This window comes from Pollachius pollachius (genome assembly GCF_949987615.1).
Source record: "Pollachius pollachius genome assembly, chromosome: 2".
Taxonomy (NCBI): domain Eukaryota; kingdom Metazoa; phylum Chordata; class Actinopteri; order Gadiformes; family Gadidae; genus Pollachius; species Pollachius pollachius.
Genome location: NC_136935.1, coordinates 48,447,401 through 48,464,616, shown reverse-complemented (window position 1 = coordinate 48,464,616; position 17,216 = coordinate 48,447,401). Strand labels below are relative to the sequence as shown.

Below are 17,216 nucleotides of genomic sequence, written 5' to 3'. Positions count from 1 at the left end.
TAATGCATAATGACTTACATAATACACTCATTAAATGACACAACACAATTATATTACATTCGATTAGATCATTGGTTCTCAAAGTAGGGCCCGCGGGCCAATGGCGGCCCGTAGAAACATTCCTGGTGGCCCGCAATGACATACAGATGTAAGTTAAATAAAAAAGATTTTAATTTTTTATATTTTTTATTATTATATCAATATAAATTTAGACAAAAATAAATAAATATAAAGAGAAAAGTCGACTCTCTCTAGCTTTCAATTAAATCCTGTTACATTTAAGTTTTAATCCGACTGTTCATTACTTTGAAAGGATGAACCTCAGTTTCGTGATTTAGACCTCACTTGACCTCACTCCCAGAGGTCCACGGTGCAATGTTTCTTTTCATACCAATTCCCCACACAATGTTATGTACTTCATTGAAAACCACTTCGCGGCGCGTTTTTATTTTTTACTGCTCGTGGCGCCCCCCATGTGATTTTGCGGCCCCCACAAATATGGCGCCCCGGGCGGCTGCCTGGTTCACCCATGCCTAAAACCACCACTGAGATAAGGGTAAAGTGAGGAACCACGACACGAAAACATAGCAAAATAATATTAAATAGCGCAATCTGTGTTTGGAGAGTGTGCTTTGACACGTCGCTGGGAAGGGCTATGGGGGTTTGGGCTACACAGCGCAGCCCTTGTGTTGACCGAGCTTGCCTCCTTCTCACACACCCTCCTTTCCTAGCAGAGAGGAAGAGAGTATAAATATTATTAATGGTGTTATTATATAACACCAAAAGACCCCTTTCTGTGGGTCACATGCTCTGCGGGCAAGGTTCCCTGGAGGAGGGAGGGGGAGTCTGGGGGAGGACTGAATGGACGCTTCTGTTTCCTGTAGCCCCCCCAAAAAACCCTTTCCTCCTAGCGGCGAAGTCACGCCCCTTCCGGTAGAGCCCATGGGACCTGTGAGATCGAAAATATTTGAATGGGTTTCAATGGAGAGAAAGTAATTATTTTCTGGTCCCAGTCTTTATATGCCCCGGATTACATATATATTCTTTGTGGATTTAAATGATAATTTTTCATGCAAAGAAAACTAAATATTTTCGTGAAGAAGTTTGATAATGTCCATTATAAGTTGGGGCATGTGGAGAGCTTCAGTTATGCCGATGGAGAGATTGTCGGTCTTGTCCACGCCAGTCGCAGGCAGCGTGACGGCACATACGAGGCATGTAGTCTTTCTCATTGTGATTTCTCTACAGCCTTAAACTGAACAATTTCACAATAAACAGTCAAACTCTTGACATGAAAAATAATCATTTAAATCCACAGACAACATATGTGTAACCCGGGGCCTATAAAGACTGGGACCAGAAGATAATTGCTTTCTCTCCATTGAACCCCGTACATATTTTTCGATCTCATAGTTCCCATGGCCTATACCGGAAGGGGTGTGACGTTGCCACTCTATAGTGCTGGGATGTAGAGCGAGGGAGAGAAGGAGGTTAAGGGGTGTGTGTGCGTGCGCATGTGGGCGTGCATCTGTGCTTGTATTTGTGTGTGTGTGTGGGGGGTGGGAGCCTCCCCTGGGACTATAGCTTTGGGGAATGAGCCCCCCCCTTATTGACCGTAGTGTATCATCCTGCACAAGACACACCAACAACACCAACAGCATTCATAAGCGAACACGTTGGTGTGTATTTGTATTTTTGTTGCTATGACCAGATGCCAATCCCATCATAAAGGAGAGCGTTGCTAAGCAGCTCTTCTGCAGCAAGAGGCAGGAACGGCCGGCCAAGGCCGGCCACCCCGACGAGCCAATGAGGTTCACAGAGGTCAAAGGTCGACGGTTACATCATCAGAGGAACATTTGGAATTTCAACACATCTAAGGATTTTTTTTTCTGTGTACTTTAAAACGTCAATATTGTCTGCTTCTTTTATTTGTGTTTGTCAGAGTCTGCTGATGTAACTCTTTCACATTTCAATGGAAATAATTATTTGATTTTTATGTTGATTATGGTGCAATGTTGGATCCAGCTACCAATGAGGGTACGGTTCACAGAGGTCAAAGGTCGACGGTTGCATCATCAGAGGAACATTTGGAATTTCAACACATCTAAGGATTTTTTTCTGTATACTTTAAAACGTCAATATTGTCTGCTTCTTTTATTTGTGTTTGTCAGAGTCTGCTGATGGAACTCTTTCACATTTCAATGGAAATAATTATTTGATTTTTATGTTGATTATGGTGCAATGTTTTTTCTTTAAATTTCAATAAATTCAATCTAAACAGGCCTATAGGCTTTCAACCACTGACCAAATGGAAGAATATAACCTAAGGAAATGTTTTTTATTTTGGTGTCATTCTCCCTGTTTGAAACACAGTAAACATCGAGAGCGGTCTGTCCGTTATACAGTGGCGAAGTCACGCCCTTCCGGTAGAGCCCATGGGACCTATGAGATCGAGAAATATGAATGGGTTTCAATGGAGAGAAAGTAATTATTTTCTGGTCCCACTCTTTATATGCCCCTGATTACACATGTTGTTTGTGGATTTAAATGATCATTTTTCATGTCAAGAGTTTGACCGTTTATCGTGCAAATGTTCAGTTAAAGGCTGTAGAGAAAACACAATGAGAAAGACTACATGTCTCGTATGTCACGTCTCGCTCCCTGCGACTGGCGTGGACAAGACCGACAATCAGTCCCTCCAGAAAAATGCGGCGTTTTTTTGTGATTGTTGCGGCTAAAAATCCTTGATTATGCGGCACGTTTTCTTAAAAAATGCGATGAAATATCCGGCATATTCATGCAATTTTATGCGATGAAATTGGGGGAACTTGCAAAAATTTCGGGAACTTGCGAAAAAATGTGGGAACTTGCGAAAAATGCAGCTTTTCGATGACGTTCACGTCGCGTAATTACGAACCCTCCACTCATGTGGCGACCGGCGATAACACAAAGGTGGCGGGAAAGAATAGACATTCTAGATTGTGCTAACAAAGCCACAAGTGGGATTAAACATACATAAAACTAAAACAACTTATCGGTTACCTGCACAATGGGTCAGCAAACATAAAGGACAGGTTTTAAACATTTCCTGGTCCGCCAAGACAAAATGAATACAATATTACAAATTGCAAACGAAAATCAAAAATCAAATAAAAGAACAATACTATGCCAAATATCAGAAGTGTATTAAACAACCGTCTAGAGATAAGTGACAATGGTAAAATTACTTATAACAAATGTTTCATGCGGACACGTTCTGTGCTCAACGTACCTGCAGGATATCCGGAATGCCACATTAGCAACATATCAAAATAAAAGTCTTGACCCAATGATACAGGATTTAACTATTTACATACTCATTTTATTTGCTGGTGGAAAATCGTGCATAAAACTCTCTCTCGCTCTCTCTGGCTCTCTCTCTGGCTCTCTGCCTCTCTATGTCTGCCTCTCTCTCTCTCTCTCTCTCTCTCTCTCTCTCTGCCTATCTCTCTGTCTCTCTGCCTCCCTATGTCTGCCTCTCTCTCTCTCTCTCTGGCTCTCTCTCCGCCTCTCTCTCTCCCCTCAATCTCTCCGCCTCTCTCTCTATCTGCCTCTCCCTCTCTCTCTCTCTCTCTCTCTCTCCGCCTCTCTCTCTCTCTGCCTCTCTCTCTCTGCCTCTCTCTCTCTCCCCCCTCTCTCTCTCTGGCTCTCTCTCTCGTGTTAGTTGTTTGTCACGCCGTCCCGCTCTGGCCTTCTGGTCGTACAGGACGCTTGCAGCAGGTGATGCTTGGGTCCTGTCCCCGCTCTACCTTGCTGTAGTCCTCGGGGTGTCTCCGGCGGAGCTTGTTGACGTTGTACAGGTAGTGGTGGGGGATGACGAGGCTGCGGAACTCGCCCAGGTCACAGCGGCCTCGGTCCCTCATGCTGGGGATGCTGTCTGCATCTGAAAATGGACTGCATTTATAGCACAGCGCTTTTCTAACCAGTGGCCACAAGCTCTTTACAATATTGTCTTACATTCACCCATTCACACACACATCCACACACAGACAACGGTGTCAACCATGTGAGGTGTCTCGCTCTGGGACAGAGAGTGTCTCTGCCTCCTAAGCCACATGCCGCCCCCGTTGCCAGGTTTGAAGTTATAACTCAGAGAAGGTAATACTTCCGCACTCGCAAACATGTTATCAGTGTCATACGTAGCCCTAGCCGTCCTACAGTCATACCTACACTTGAAGCTATGTTCAAGCGTTCAGAGTGGTTGTTATAGGAGTACTTAGGGTGCCAGGCTAACGAGTGAACGGATACAAGACATTTTAACTTACCTGAAGTCGCACAGCTTTGGCTGGGCTTTTGGCACTAAGCACATCCACTTGGTGTGTATTTTCCGCTTGGAGCGCTGGGTGCTGCACCACAACGTGATCACCACGGGTATGATGACCGCGAGGGACGTCCAGAAGAGCAGCGTCCACTCCTCCCGCGACCCGCGGTCATCCTGCACCTCGTCTCCATCCATGTTCGACATGTATGACCTGTGGGTCGTATGCACTTCCTCCGGAACAGACGCCGTCAACTATACTCAACGGGCCGATATTAATTAGCCTTGGTTTTTGCAGAACATATCTGATCGTCCATGGTATATGCACGTTATATGCACCGTCCACCGGCGATGTCACAGTGCGAATCGTGCAGATATACTGCGTTTAAAAGGTATGTTTGATAACAACAAAGGCTTTGGTGGTCCGCCTACCAAGTCGTGTTTATAACACCGCAAAAGCTTCCTGCTGATGTCCTACTGCTGGATGCCGCAGCTGCTTCTGTCCTCTGCTGAGATAAGCCCCTCGGTCTGGTTTCCTGTCACTCCTTCACCCTTCCGTGGGGGGCTGCAGCCCTTCACTGCCTCCTCCTCACAACCGTCCCATGTCAGATCAGACGATACTTCTGCAGCTTTAGTCAAAAACAAAACATCGACAGCTGTCCGTCCGTTATCACGCTGCTACATCAGCAGCCTGTATGCGGAAATCGAAACAATGACGCAGTTTGACATGTTTTGACGCGTCGGATTCAAAACGTTGATGCGCCTTTTTATTTTTATTTTTATTAATTCTCGCCATGATATTTGTTTTTGATGCATTGATCTGATATAGGCCTATACCTAAGCCACCTTTGATGTAGAGACATATCGTATGACTTTAAAGAAAATAAACACGATATCCATGAATTCAGCAAAATATTAGGCGACACGTTTCTGGTTTCTGAATTGGTCAAGTTAAGGTATTTTGGTGTATTTTGGTGTGTGTTCGTGTGCGTCCACGCATGTGTGCTAGTAATCTGGTGTGGATTTAATTACGTAATAACGTTAATGAAATTGAGCTGTCAAAAATAGAATAGAATTGAACGTCATTACCACCTGGTGGTGGAAATATAAATTACAACCTGGATAAACATTCTTGATTTACTTGACGAATCCGTCGCAGGAATTATGATATTTAATTAATACACCAAATGTTCATAAGAGCACAAGATACATTAAATGAAATTAATATTATAATTAAAATGTCCATAATTCCTCAGTATTATTTTTCTTACTATTTAATTATTTTTTATTTAAATCTCGGTGTTTTTTCTGGGTGTCAGTGACGTGGGGAGGTTTTAACCTCCTCGACCTGCAGACAGCGTCTTACAGTGGTAGAGCCTCCTCGACCTGCAGACAGTGTCTTACAGAACTACAGCCTTTGGAAGCAAAGGTGAACAACATGAAGACATTCGCGCTGGTTTTCGTTTTCCTGATCTTGGCTGCAGTTTACACAGGTAGGTTCACAGAACAAACACAGCAATATACTGTACGTCTATCATTTTGGGCCTTAGGTAGAATGAAAATTCTGTTGAGATGTGTGTGTATATATATATATATATGTATATATATATATATATATATATATATATATATATATATATATATATATATATATATATATATATATATATATATATATATATATATATACATATATATATATATATATATATTACATTTCATGCATTACTCAATGTACACACAAACTATTTAGCATTAAGGAAACGTTAAATCTCATGTTTGGGAGACATAATGATTAGGCCAATCAGCTTTCCATTTGATACAGAATGCTGATGCATGTTTGGGTTGTGTGGTCGTTTTGTGTCAACATTTGTTCTCTGGTTATTAATTCCAAAAAACCAGGGCTGTGCATTTAATAAAATGCATAATAACTTACATAACACAAATATTCTCATTAAATTGCACAACAAATTTATATTACATTCGACTAGATGGATACTTTAAAAAAATAAAAAAAATCCCAAAGATTTGGATAAGGTTTTAAAAGTTAAGAAAAGGATAAAGAGAGGAACCATGACAGTAAACCATAGCAAAATAATATTAAATAGTGCAATCTGTGTTTGGAGAGTGTGGTTTGCCACGTCGCTGGGAAGGGCTACGGGGGTTTGGGCTACACAGCGCAGCCCTTGTGTTGACCGAGCTTGCCTCATTCTCACACACCCTCCTTTCCTAGCAGAGAGGAAGAGAGGGTCAGCCTCTTCCTGTGGGTCACATGCTCTGCAGGCAAGGTTCGAGGAGGGAGGGGGGACTGAATGGACACTTTTGTTTCCTGTAGGCCCCCTAAAAAACTCTTTCCTTCTAATAGAGTACTGGGATGGGGAGTAAGGGAGAGAAGAAGTCTGTGTGTGTATTTGTGTGTGCGTGTGTGCGTGTGTGTGTGTGTGTGTGTGGGGGGGGAGCCTCCCCTGGGACTATATGTTTGGGGAATGAGCCCCCCCTTATTGACCGTAGTGTATCATCCTGCACAAGACACACCAACACCTAGAAGTACTGGGAAATAGCAGCTGGATTTTCCAATAGCCCACTCTTTCCTCAAAGCCCAGTTTCAAACATTGAAATAAAGACCATCTTTAACCTACTCTGGCTAATAATTAGGAGGATTCTGAATGTTTTCTAAAATACATGCAATATGAATCTGACTCAAATCTTACAAATATACTTTGCTTGCCAGGAGATCTGGTGAATGTACATAACAAGGACATTCATAAGCGAACACGTTGGTGTGTATTTGTATTTTTGTTGCTATGACCAGATGCCAATCCCATCATAAAGGAGAGCGTTGCTAAGCAGCTCTTCCGCAGCAAGAGGCAGGAACGGCCGGCCAAGGCCGGCCACCCCGACGAGCCAATGAGGGTAAGGTTCACAGAGGTCAAAGGTCGACGGTTGCATCATCAGAGGAACAGTTGGAATTTCCACACATCTTTCTTTTTCTGTGTACTTTAAAACGTCAATATTGTCTGCTTCTTTTATTTGTGTTTGTCACAGTCTGCTGATGGAACTCTTTCAAATTTCAATGGAAATCTAATTACTTGATTTTTGTCGATTTTGGTGCAAGATTGGATCCAGCTAATAATAAAGAAAGACAAAACAAATTATGCAATTCAATTAGGTACAATATTTACTTCATGGTGGGAACTTGAACCTAGTGCTTATAATTATTAATTATTGTTCAGGGGTAAATCTAAGTTTCTTCTAACTTTCATTGATCTTCTGACCCAAAGTGATTCATTATAATTTATTAATTATAATTAATTATAATAATATTATCATTATATTATATATATTATTATATATCAGTATTATGATTGCTTCTGCATCAATAATACGTAAATGCCTGCGCTACTTTTCTTTAAATTTCAATAAATTGGATCTAAACAGGCCTATAGGCTTTCAACCACTGACCAAATGGACGAATATATATAGCCTAAGGAAATGTTGTTTTTTGTTTTGGTGTCATTTTCCCTCTGTGAAACGCAGTAAACATTTTAAAAACTATCGTCAAACATTAGAAAAAAACAGATTTATACACTTTGACACTGTCCCGGTAAATGCTGACACCCACACTATGAACACATGTTTACACACAGCTCACTTAAACCTATTTACTGTCTTGTGCCAGGAGCACATGCTGCACATGCAGGCTCTGGACCAGAGGGCCCAGGAGACAAACCTGGAGCACTGGCTCAACCCCCACTGCTACCCGCGCTGCGACCGCAACTACGGAAGCCCCGTCTAGCGCCGAGCTGGAGGTCAGTCACCTGCAAGCCGTAACGTCACCGCGGGGTTTTCTCGATACAGCCTTTAATTTGTGAACTCGAATTACTTGAGTTTTAATGGTTTTAATCCTTGTTAATGAGGAAACCTTTGGTGTGTTTCCGCTAAAAAAGATGGGATTTAGGGGTTCCTTTAACGTAACATTTGTTCTTATTCTGTCCTCTGTTCCTTTCAGTAGGGGACCGCGTCCAGGTGTCGCACACCACGTGACCCGACGGACGCACGATGACAATGAAGACGCCGATGAGGAATCAAAGACGAGCGCGCGCTTCTATGTTGGGCTGTTTCCCTGCAGGCCTATATCAAGTGATTCACTATAGAGTGATATCATCTAAACATTAAACGCATAAGCCTAGACCTTCATATTCTAGGTGTGGGATCTCTTAAACTGTCTATTTGACTCATGTATCACATTGGAAATTGTGTACGAATTTAATTTAAAAATAAATGCAAATATGACTATATCATCGGTTTGACAGTCAATGCTATTCAATTGGCTCAATTTATTTAATGAATCCAGGTTTTCAACAGAGACCAGATTAGTAGTTCTGTCCGCCTGATTTTCTTCTCAAAGCGATTTGAAGCTGTTATGCGAAGCGCAGATGGTTTATTTCTATATTCGAACCTTAGGTCAACTCCCTTAGTCTATTTATTCTTTCCAGAACTAACCAGTTTCATTTTCTTTAAGGAAAATATATTTTGTTTAGTCGTATTTATTCACTGAACTGTCTCCCAAAAAGCCTTATTAATGGCCTAAAGCTATAGGCTATAAAAATAAACTTAAAATTAACTAACAAAATTAAAAATGTTCCCCATGGAAAATTTTAATAAAAGTACGCCTAATACTATTAGTGCATGCTGTTGTTTTGTGATTTAACCTTTCCGAACAGAATAAATAATATCGTATTACCGCGGTGCCACGCGACATCCGAATTATTTTCAGCAGATTTCTGTCGGTTTCGAAAATAGGACATAATCTAAAGTCTACTTCCACTTCCGGAGATAAGAAATATTACCTCTTAGAATGTTCTAATATAACCTTGATTTCTGTTGACTTTTATAAAGTGCACAATCTTAAAGTGAAGGAGAGGCCTATACAATTAAACGTTAAAGAACGCATCCTGTGTTAGGCCCACATCCCATGGTCATTTTGACCCTGCACTTTAGGCTTTTATATATTTAAACTCAATTACTAGACTTTAAAAAAATGAAATAATTGTTCTACATCAAGTCTATTTCATTCAGCACTTCAATCTTTTTCATTAGGACACTCTAATATCAGGCATAACGGACTGTAGGGTCTAAATGATCTGTTCGCCAAACTAGAACGAAGGCCTTAATTTCTCAACTATTTAAATCGTCATACGGTTAATAGCACTTTACAATTTCTTCAAAATGCCTTTATTGGCTATAGCATAACCTAATCTCATTAACAGACCGCTTACCTTATAGGCCTTTGTTCGGTTTGGAAAAATAGTAACGTGAAGAGACATATGTAGGTTTAGCATGAAACTTATTTTATTTTCCTGCATAATTCGTTTACAATTGGAAAATAATTAGGCCTATTCTGCACAACCAAACGCAAAACACAATACAACCGGAACTAAATCGATTCAGTCCACAAATGAAGTAAAAACAAAGTGCAAAACAATTATTTTCAGTTGGGAACATTTGAGTATACATGCGAGTCCACGTGACGTTTCTAATCGAGGCCGATTGAAGCCCGCCCCCAAAGAGAGGCTGGATCAATCGCTTTGCCAACCTTAATTAATTAATTTTTATAGGAAAACTATGTTTGACTCAAAAGTATGAAATTTAGAAAAAATGATTGCTGAATCCTTACAAAATAGTATAATTTACAAGCTCTGTACATAATGCCGGCCTTCCTACTGCATGAAACAAAAAACGGGCCACACTATCATGTTAATATACATTGTGATAATAGATATATTTAATTTGATCTATATACACATATGTCCAACAAAATGTATGCACGCCGTGTGACACACACACACACACACACACACACACACACACACACACACACACACACACACACACACACACACACACACACACACACACACACAGAGATCATCTCTGATCCTTGAAGAACCCTTGGGAGGAGCTGCTCTCCTTGATGGTGACCGTGAGGAAGTTGCTGGTCACGTCCGTCACCAGGACCTTCTCCACGTTGGCGAGCGACGGCCGCCACTTCACCCGCTCCCCGTCGCCCGCCGGGGGGGTCGGAGACAGCCTCTCCAGGAACGCCGGCTTCTCCGCGGACAACAGCGCTGTCCGAAGCTGGCTCAGGTTGCTTTTTGACTTGTGCTTGAAGTGCGTGGGGGCCCTGTGTCCGGGGGCCCCCGTAGTCCTGTCCGGGGCCGCGGGGCCCGCGCCGGCCCCGGGCCTCGAGTGGACCGCCTGCTGATGGGGCGCCCCGTAGGGGAGGGCCCTGAGATGCACGTGGGTGTGATGGCGGTGGTGCTGGTGGTGGTGGTGGTGGTGGTGGTGTTTGTGGGCGTGCGCGCGGTTCTGATGGAGTCTGTGTTTCATTGTGGGCCCCGGGGCCGAGCCCCTGGCCCCCGCATCACCGTGGAGCAGCGCCCCCCGCTGGGCAGAGGTGGAGGTGTAGCCGGCCGCCTCCTCCACCTCCGGCCTCCTCTTGTGGGGGTCGGAGTGCGCCGGCGTCGGGCCCTCTCGGCTGATCTTGAACTGGAGCCTGGGCTTTGGGCCCCTCTTCTTGGGCTCCGGGGCCTGGCCACCCGGCCTCGCGGATCCTCGGTGTTCGCGCTCGGGCTCGGGGGCCCAGACGCGGACGCTCTCGCCCCGGTTGACGGTGCTGGGGGGGAAGATGGTGGGCACCACGGCCCTCAGGCCCTCCCTGGCCCGTGGGGGGGCCGCGGGCTCCGGGATGGGGTAGGTGATACGCATCCCTCGGACCGCCTCGCTCCGGAACTCATAGGACCGCACTTTGGTCTGAGCCTGCGGGAACAGAACCGCAAACCGTCAGAGCGGCACGCTTACACACAAGGAGCTAATTTGAATTGTACTTTTGGATATATTTCACAAAGCAATAAAATACAAAGCAAAAAAAAAAAATACAACTTTAGTTCATTTTTAACTGTAACTTTACAAAAAAGCGACATGAACGTACTTCATCATTTTCACATCAGACCTTTGAATATGCTACTAGAAGCTTCTATTTTATAGCAACATGTACATGGCTTAAATAAACACAATGTTTTCAGATTCCATTTAGCAATTGCGATCCAAACCACTGGTATATTTGCTTTAGCTTTCTAAATATAACTAAACGACTGAGTGCGTCAGAGAGGTCCTGACCGCAGAGCGACGATCATAACAACACAGCTGCTGACTGTGAACATAGCCGCGTCATGACTTCGTCCATTAGCATCAAACACACACACACACACACACACACACACACACACACACACACACACACACACACAATAACTGCTCACCTTAACCAGGAAGGTCTTCGGTTTGGGACCCCTCTTCTTGGGCCCATAAAGTTCCCTCTCGCGCTCCCTGTAGCAAAACCGCAAAACCCATTTCTAGTGTCAAGAGTGCAAAGTTCACCCGGCATTGATTATTGGGAATCGAACCATATCAATACATCGACTCGGATTAAAACCAAAACATAGGCTATGAATGAGTCCCTTACCTTTCCTCAAAAGCAACGAAGAGACGCGAGTCCAGTATGTTCTCCTCTGGCTCCCAGGTGCTGTACCTGCAGGAGACATGAGGCGCACGTTTTACCCCCCGCAACACGCGACGAGAACACGCGATCCACGGCCCGAGCACGGGCAGCCTGTAGGCAAGAGCACAGGCACCCTGCGGTCCCCAGCTACAGTCTGTAGCATTAGCCACCGAGCTAACGTGTTCAGCGTGCAGCGCCACCCACCCACTGCCAAGCCAAGCCGTGCTAGCGGTGGCTAACGACAGCCCCGCGAGAGAAGACAGCTCCCGCACGCATGCGGCGAGTCCGGCAGGACGGGGGGATCCGAACCCACGACGATCGCAAAACACAAAACGACATAAGAAGGGAAGGAAGGGCGACTTACTTGGGAGACCAGCCTTTCCATTTCACCAAGTACTCCATCCGACCCTGCGCGTTGTCAGACACACACACACACACACACACACACACACACACACACACACACACACACACACACACACACACACACACACACACACACACACACGACACTTGGGTTAGCCTCCGGGAAACACTGTGTTCTATGCACCACCACCACTACCACTACGGTGATGGTGGTGGTGGTGGTGCTTTCAGGACAGTAGTACGCCACACCAGGTACCCCATCCGACCCTGCGCGGTGTCAGAAACACATGACACCCGGGATAGCCTCGGGGGGAGAAAGTGTTCAATGCACCATCACCCACTACCTCACCACCACCACGGGGCATTGGACAGAGGCTTCGCCGTGTTCAATGCACCAGCATGGTTGTGCATTGAACACGTTGAAACCACTGTGTTCATTGCGCCGCGGTGGTTGGTAGTTGCATTGGACCCAGTGCTTTGGCACCACCTACCCTCCTGATCCTCCGTTTGATGATGGACTCGGCGGCGAACACGCGCTCCCCGACCGCAGACAGCTCCATGCTGTCTTCAAGCGCGTGAAGCACGTCTTCTTCCCGCCGTTAGCTCGGTGCCCGCTAAGCCAACGGGGAAGGGAAGAGGTTTGTTTTTTTTCCTCAGCAGCTCCCTAGTCTGTGGCGCGGCGCGGCGGACTGGATTCCCGACAGACCATAATACTCCCGGACAGAATAGACGTCATCACATTTTTACAGTGTTGCTAGGAGACCGCAGTCGGTGGGACCGTTTGCGGCCATGCCATTGGTCGAGGCGTTGCTACGTGTTTGAGGTTGCTAAGTGAAGGGGTGGGGCTTCAAACGAGGGCTGTGAGTGTGGAGTCTCCGGGAAAATGGTCGCTGTGCTTTGGCGCGTCGGGATCAATTTCGCGCGAGGTTTTTTTGACATCGTTCGTCGTTCGTAAACGCGGCGGAGATAGCCGAGATGTGACGACGACACCTTTGTTTCGCTGATCAATAACGTACATTTCTAGACACAGTGCGTTGTATTGTGAAGGAAGAGACACGGGAGGAAGCACGACGCACGTCGTTTAATTTAGTTCATCCAGCGATGTGGTTATCAGCCATTAAAATAAAGTCTGGAACCATGTAGGTGTCCATGGTTTTCCTCTCCGTAGGCCTGTGACGTTACCCAGCGCTGATATGAACGACGTTGTTATTATGTAAATACAGCCGGGGCTGCATGTAAATGTGCAATAATGCGCCACATCGTTTGAATTATATTTCAAAGTCGCCCTTACTATCGCATCATACAATAAATAAAACGACAAGCAGCTACGGCCGTCTATAGGCTTTCTAACGTGTATTCTAAATAACTAATGTAGCCTACTTTCACCTGAGATGCAGGCCTAATTGTATCTTTTGAGAACACTACAGTGTGTGGAAAATAACCTTTAAAACAAGAGGCGTTACGCCGAAGTATCCCCTAAGTTTTCGTTTTTTGATAATTATAGCAGAATATAGCCTTATTTATTTATTCATACACGTTTTTGGAAAAACAACAATGCGAACCATATTTACTTGTAGGCTATGAAACGGTCGCCGGAATAGCCTGTAACATATTGTTTTGAATTATTATTAGAGCTAATTATGGTTTAAAAAACAATAGGTCTAGTCTAATAATAATAGGCAAATATGCTAACTAGACTGGCCTCTTAAAAGGGCAAAAATAATGGCCTAAAATAAATAAATATATATATGAGCATGCACAATAATTAAATATATCTAATAGGTATCCTAAATATTTAGGAACATTTATAGAAATCATGAGGCAATGTATTTCAAAACAAGCAGGCCAAATACGTTAGTGTTTGTAGGTCTACTATTTGTACAGATTTCAAGGGTATTTTGTTGAATTTAACTTGGTAAGCTCATAGTGCAATATGCTTTTTATATAGTCTACAGATAATTCCACGGCTGTCCGAAGACAGAAGCCTTTCTACAATATTTAACCAGCCTTTCTATCCATAATTAAGTTCGTGGAAACTAGAGGTTATATTGAATGTAGGCAAGGAGTACACAGTTTGAAACATATACTTTCAAAAATAGTTTTACTGTAGGCCTAACAGGGAATTTAAGCCTGCCGACGTCGGTGACTATTTGATATTTTGTCCCTCTTTTAGTAGGCTATTTCTTCCCTCAATAAACCGAAGTGTAGATTGTTCCTTCAGAAGAGAAATCATTTTTATTGATTCCCATTTGGACAATAAGGGCCTTTAATTGTTAAGGTGCGGTCTATCAAAGGAAACGGACAATGAAAACCGGATATCTTTAGGCCATTCGTTTTTAATTAATTAAAGAAGTGTCTGTTTTGTTTAATATTCGGATTTCGTAAGATTTGTGAACTGACATTCATGATATCAGTAACATTGTTAACCATCGACAATGCAATTAGACAAATTAAACCTAATTTTTCAGGTAAATCAATTAGGCCTAATGTCCTTCTAATATAAAGCCTTTAATATTAGTTCTCGAGGAATAATTTCATCGCCTTTCATTCGTCCTTTTATTTAAAGGGTTGCAGAAATAGGCCTACAGCTTTACGGCCAACCGTATGGAAAATAAAATAAGATGTAAGGATAATTCCGGTTTTACACTGACGCAAATAAGGTCACAGAATTCAGAAACAGATGACGTGATATTCGCCGACTGCGTACTTATCAAAGGATTCAACAAGGATTAGCTTTTCTGTTGACACGCCTAATGAGCTGCCTAATTATACACGCCCATAGCCATCTTATTGTAGGCCGTATGCCAATGTGCGTGCAACTCTAGGCCTTATGGACTTTAATAAAGGTCGGAGCCTGAAGGATTTTTTTTTAGGCCTTTATGCATTCTTTATTTCAATTTAGTCCTGTGACCTGACCCAAGGATGTCTGAAATAACTTTCAAATGACCAGACAAGATGGAGGCCTATGTGTTAACGCCTATGTGTTCAACAGTTTGCTTCCTAACGCAATGTGGGTTACGCACATAAAAGGCCTGGGTCTTATAGGGTAATACGGCCTATTAATAAGGTAACAAGGCCTGGTAATAAGGTGATGAGGCCTGGTAATAAGGTGATGAGGCCTGGTAATAAGTTAATAAGGGTCGTTAATAAGGTAATAAGGCCTGTTATTAAGGCCTGTTAATAAGGTGATGAGGCCTGTTAATTAGGCCTGTTAATAAGGTAATAAGGCCGGTTAATAAGGTAATAAGGCCTGTTACTAAGGCCTGTTAATAAGGTAATAAGGCCTGTTAATAAGGTAATAGGGCCGGTTAATGAGGCCTGTTAATAAGGTAATAAGACATGTTAATAAGGTAATAAGACATGTTAATAAGGTAATAAGGCCTGTTAATAAGGTAATAAGACATGTTAATAAGGTAATAAGACATGTTAATAAGGTGATAAGGCCTGTTAATAAGGTGATATGGCCTGTTATTAAGGCATGTTAATAAGGTGATAAGCCCTGTTATTAAGGTAATCAACTGCTGTACAGCAACTCCACTGAAATGTCGTGCGATCGACCCGTCAGAAGATCTGTCACTGCGCACGTCAAACTCCAGGCAACCCTTTCACTGCAAAGTCTATATTAAATGGGAATATTCCAAAACGACGGATTTAACTTAGTTCAGGTAAACTAAAATAGTTCAGGTAAATATGGCGTCGTCTGTTCTGTAGCCTGGAGCTCTTTCCTAAAACCAGCCCCGGCGACCCCAATCAATTAACTTGTAACCAACTGCGGCAACACGGTGGGACAGACAGACAGACACTGGTTATCCACCTCCTGTTGGGTTCAAACGGTGACTCGGATCCAATGGTTCAACATATGACTCATCCAGGCCATACCTTCATGACTGATTCAGGCCGGACAGGCATGGTAAACGGAATGAATTGATATCACTTTTCTGAAGGGGCCACTCAAAGCGCTTTACAATATTGCATAATGTTCACCCATTTATGCACACAATCACAGACCAACGGCGGGGTCAGCCACACACTGACAGCCAGCTCATCGGGAGCAGTTTTCTTGCTCAGGGTCACCTCGACACTCACTTAGGAGGTACCGGGGATCGAACTGGCAACCATCCGGTTGCAAGTCAACCCAATCCCTCTCGAGCCACATGCCGCCCCTTGACTAATCCAGGGCGGACGGATTCGAAGGGAGGAGAGACTGGACGTTCAAGTCAAAGCGACAGACATCTAGGCCTGCCTGTGATTAGGTTCACGCTAAAAAAAAAAAAGCGCGTTTGCACCGGATCTTAGGTAAAGCCACGCTGGACGTGGATCTTCACGCAAACGAAAGAAATTGCGGTTAAATCAAGATAGGCCTGTTCATATGCTTCGTGGAAGTTACAAAAGGTCAAAAAGGTTGAATGTTTTTAAACATTAAACCATTAATACAACTAAAGAAAACAATCAAAAGGAAACAGGATGTATTTTGTCACGTGTTAAATTATTTCTAGGTCGTTACCGGCCGCAGCTGCGGAAGGGTTCGGGGGAGCTGCGAGAGAGAACGAATCGGACGGTCTGCAGAGAACAGAGTGCGGAGGACAGTCTGCGGCGGACGGACATTTTCTGTTTCCTCCTCACCAGCACGCGCACAGAGCGTTTGGAGTCCGGCCGCGGCGTCGGTCTGCATCACGCGCGGCGCAGGAGACGTTCTCCGAGTCGCACGCCAACCCGCGTCACGTGGCGTTACTTGTACGAGTCTTCGTCTCAATATTGCGGGTTAAAGTGGATCTATTCTTTGTATCCGTAATGCGGGATCTATTATTCGTGGCTTGGTATCCGTATAAAGGGATCTCTATAGAGGGATCTCTATACGGATACCATTTAAAATATATGTAGGCCTACATCAATAAAACGGAGTATTCCTCCGGATTTTAAGGTGCCAACACGGTACACCCGAAAGGTGTTTTGTTCGTAGCGCATCATTATTAAAGACATTTACTTGAAGAA

General features: G+C 43.9%; 2 protein-coding genes across 3 annotated transcripts; one reads left to right on the top strand and one right to left on the bottom strand.

The window, feature by feature from the left end:
- The first annotated feature begins 5,668 nt into the window (after window positions 1-5,668).
- Window positions 5,669-8,860, top strand: cUnh17orf67 (chromosome Un C17orf67 homolog). 2 transcript variants are annotated; one of them, XM_079729139.1, is made up of 4 exons: window positions 5,669-5,790; window positions 7,110-7,210; window positions 7,977-8,106; window positions 8,310-8,860. In XM_079729139.1, exons 1-3 carry the CDS (start codon window positions 5,736-5,738, stop codon window positions 8,091-8,093), a joined length of 273 nt encoding a protein of 90 aa, XP_079585265.1. In that variant the 5' UTR covers window positions 5,669-5,735; the 3' UTR covers window positions 8,094-8,106; window positions 8,310-8,860. The 2 variants fall into 2 exon arrangements, with proteins under 2 accessions (XP_079585265.1, XP_079585264.1); XM_079729138.1 differs by having other exon boundaries at window positions 8,307-8,859.
- An 836-nt stretch (window positions 8,861-9,696) lies between these two features.
- Window positions 9,697-12,883, bottom strand: cbx8b (chromobox homolog 8b). The gene is made up of 5 exons (XM_079729136.1): window positions 12,716-12,883; window positions 12,223-12,266; window positions 11,823-11,888; window positions 11,620-11,686; window positions 9,697-11,116 (listed from the first exon to the last, which is right to left on the bottom strand). Exons 1-5 carry the CDS (start codon window positions 12,782-12,784, stop codon window positions 10,226-10,228), a joined length of 1,137 nt encoding a protein of 378 aa, XP_079585262.1. The 5' UTR covers window positions 12,785-12,883; the 3' UTR covers window positions 9,697-10,225.
- Window positions 12,884-17,216: the final 4,333 nt, after the last annotated feature.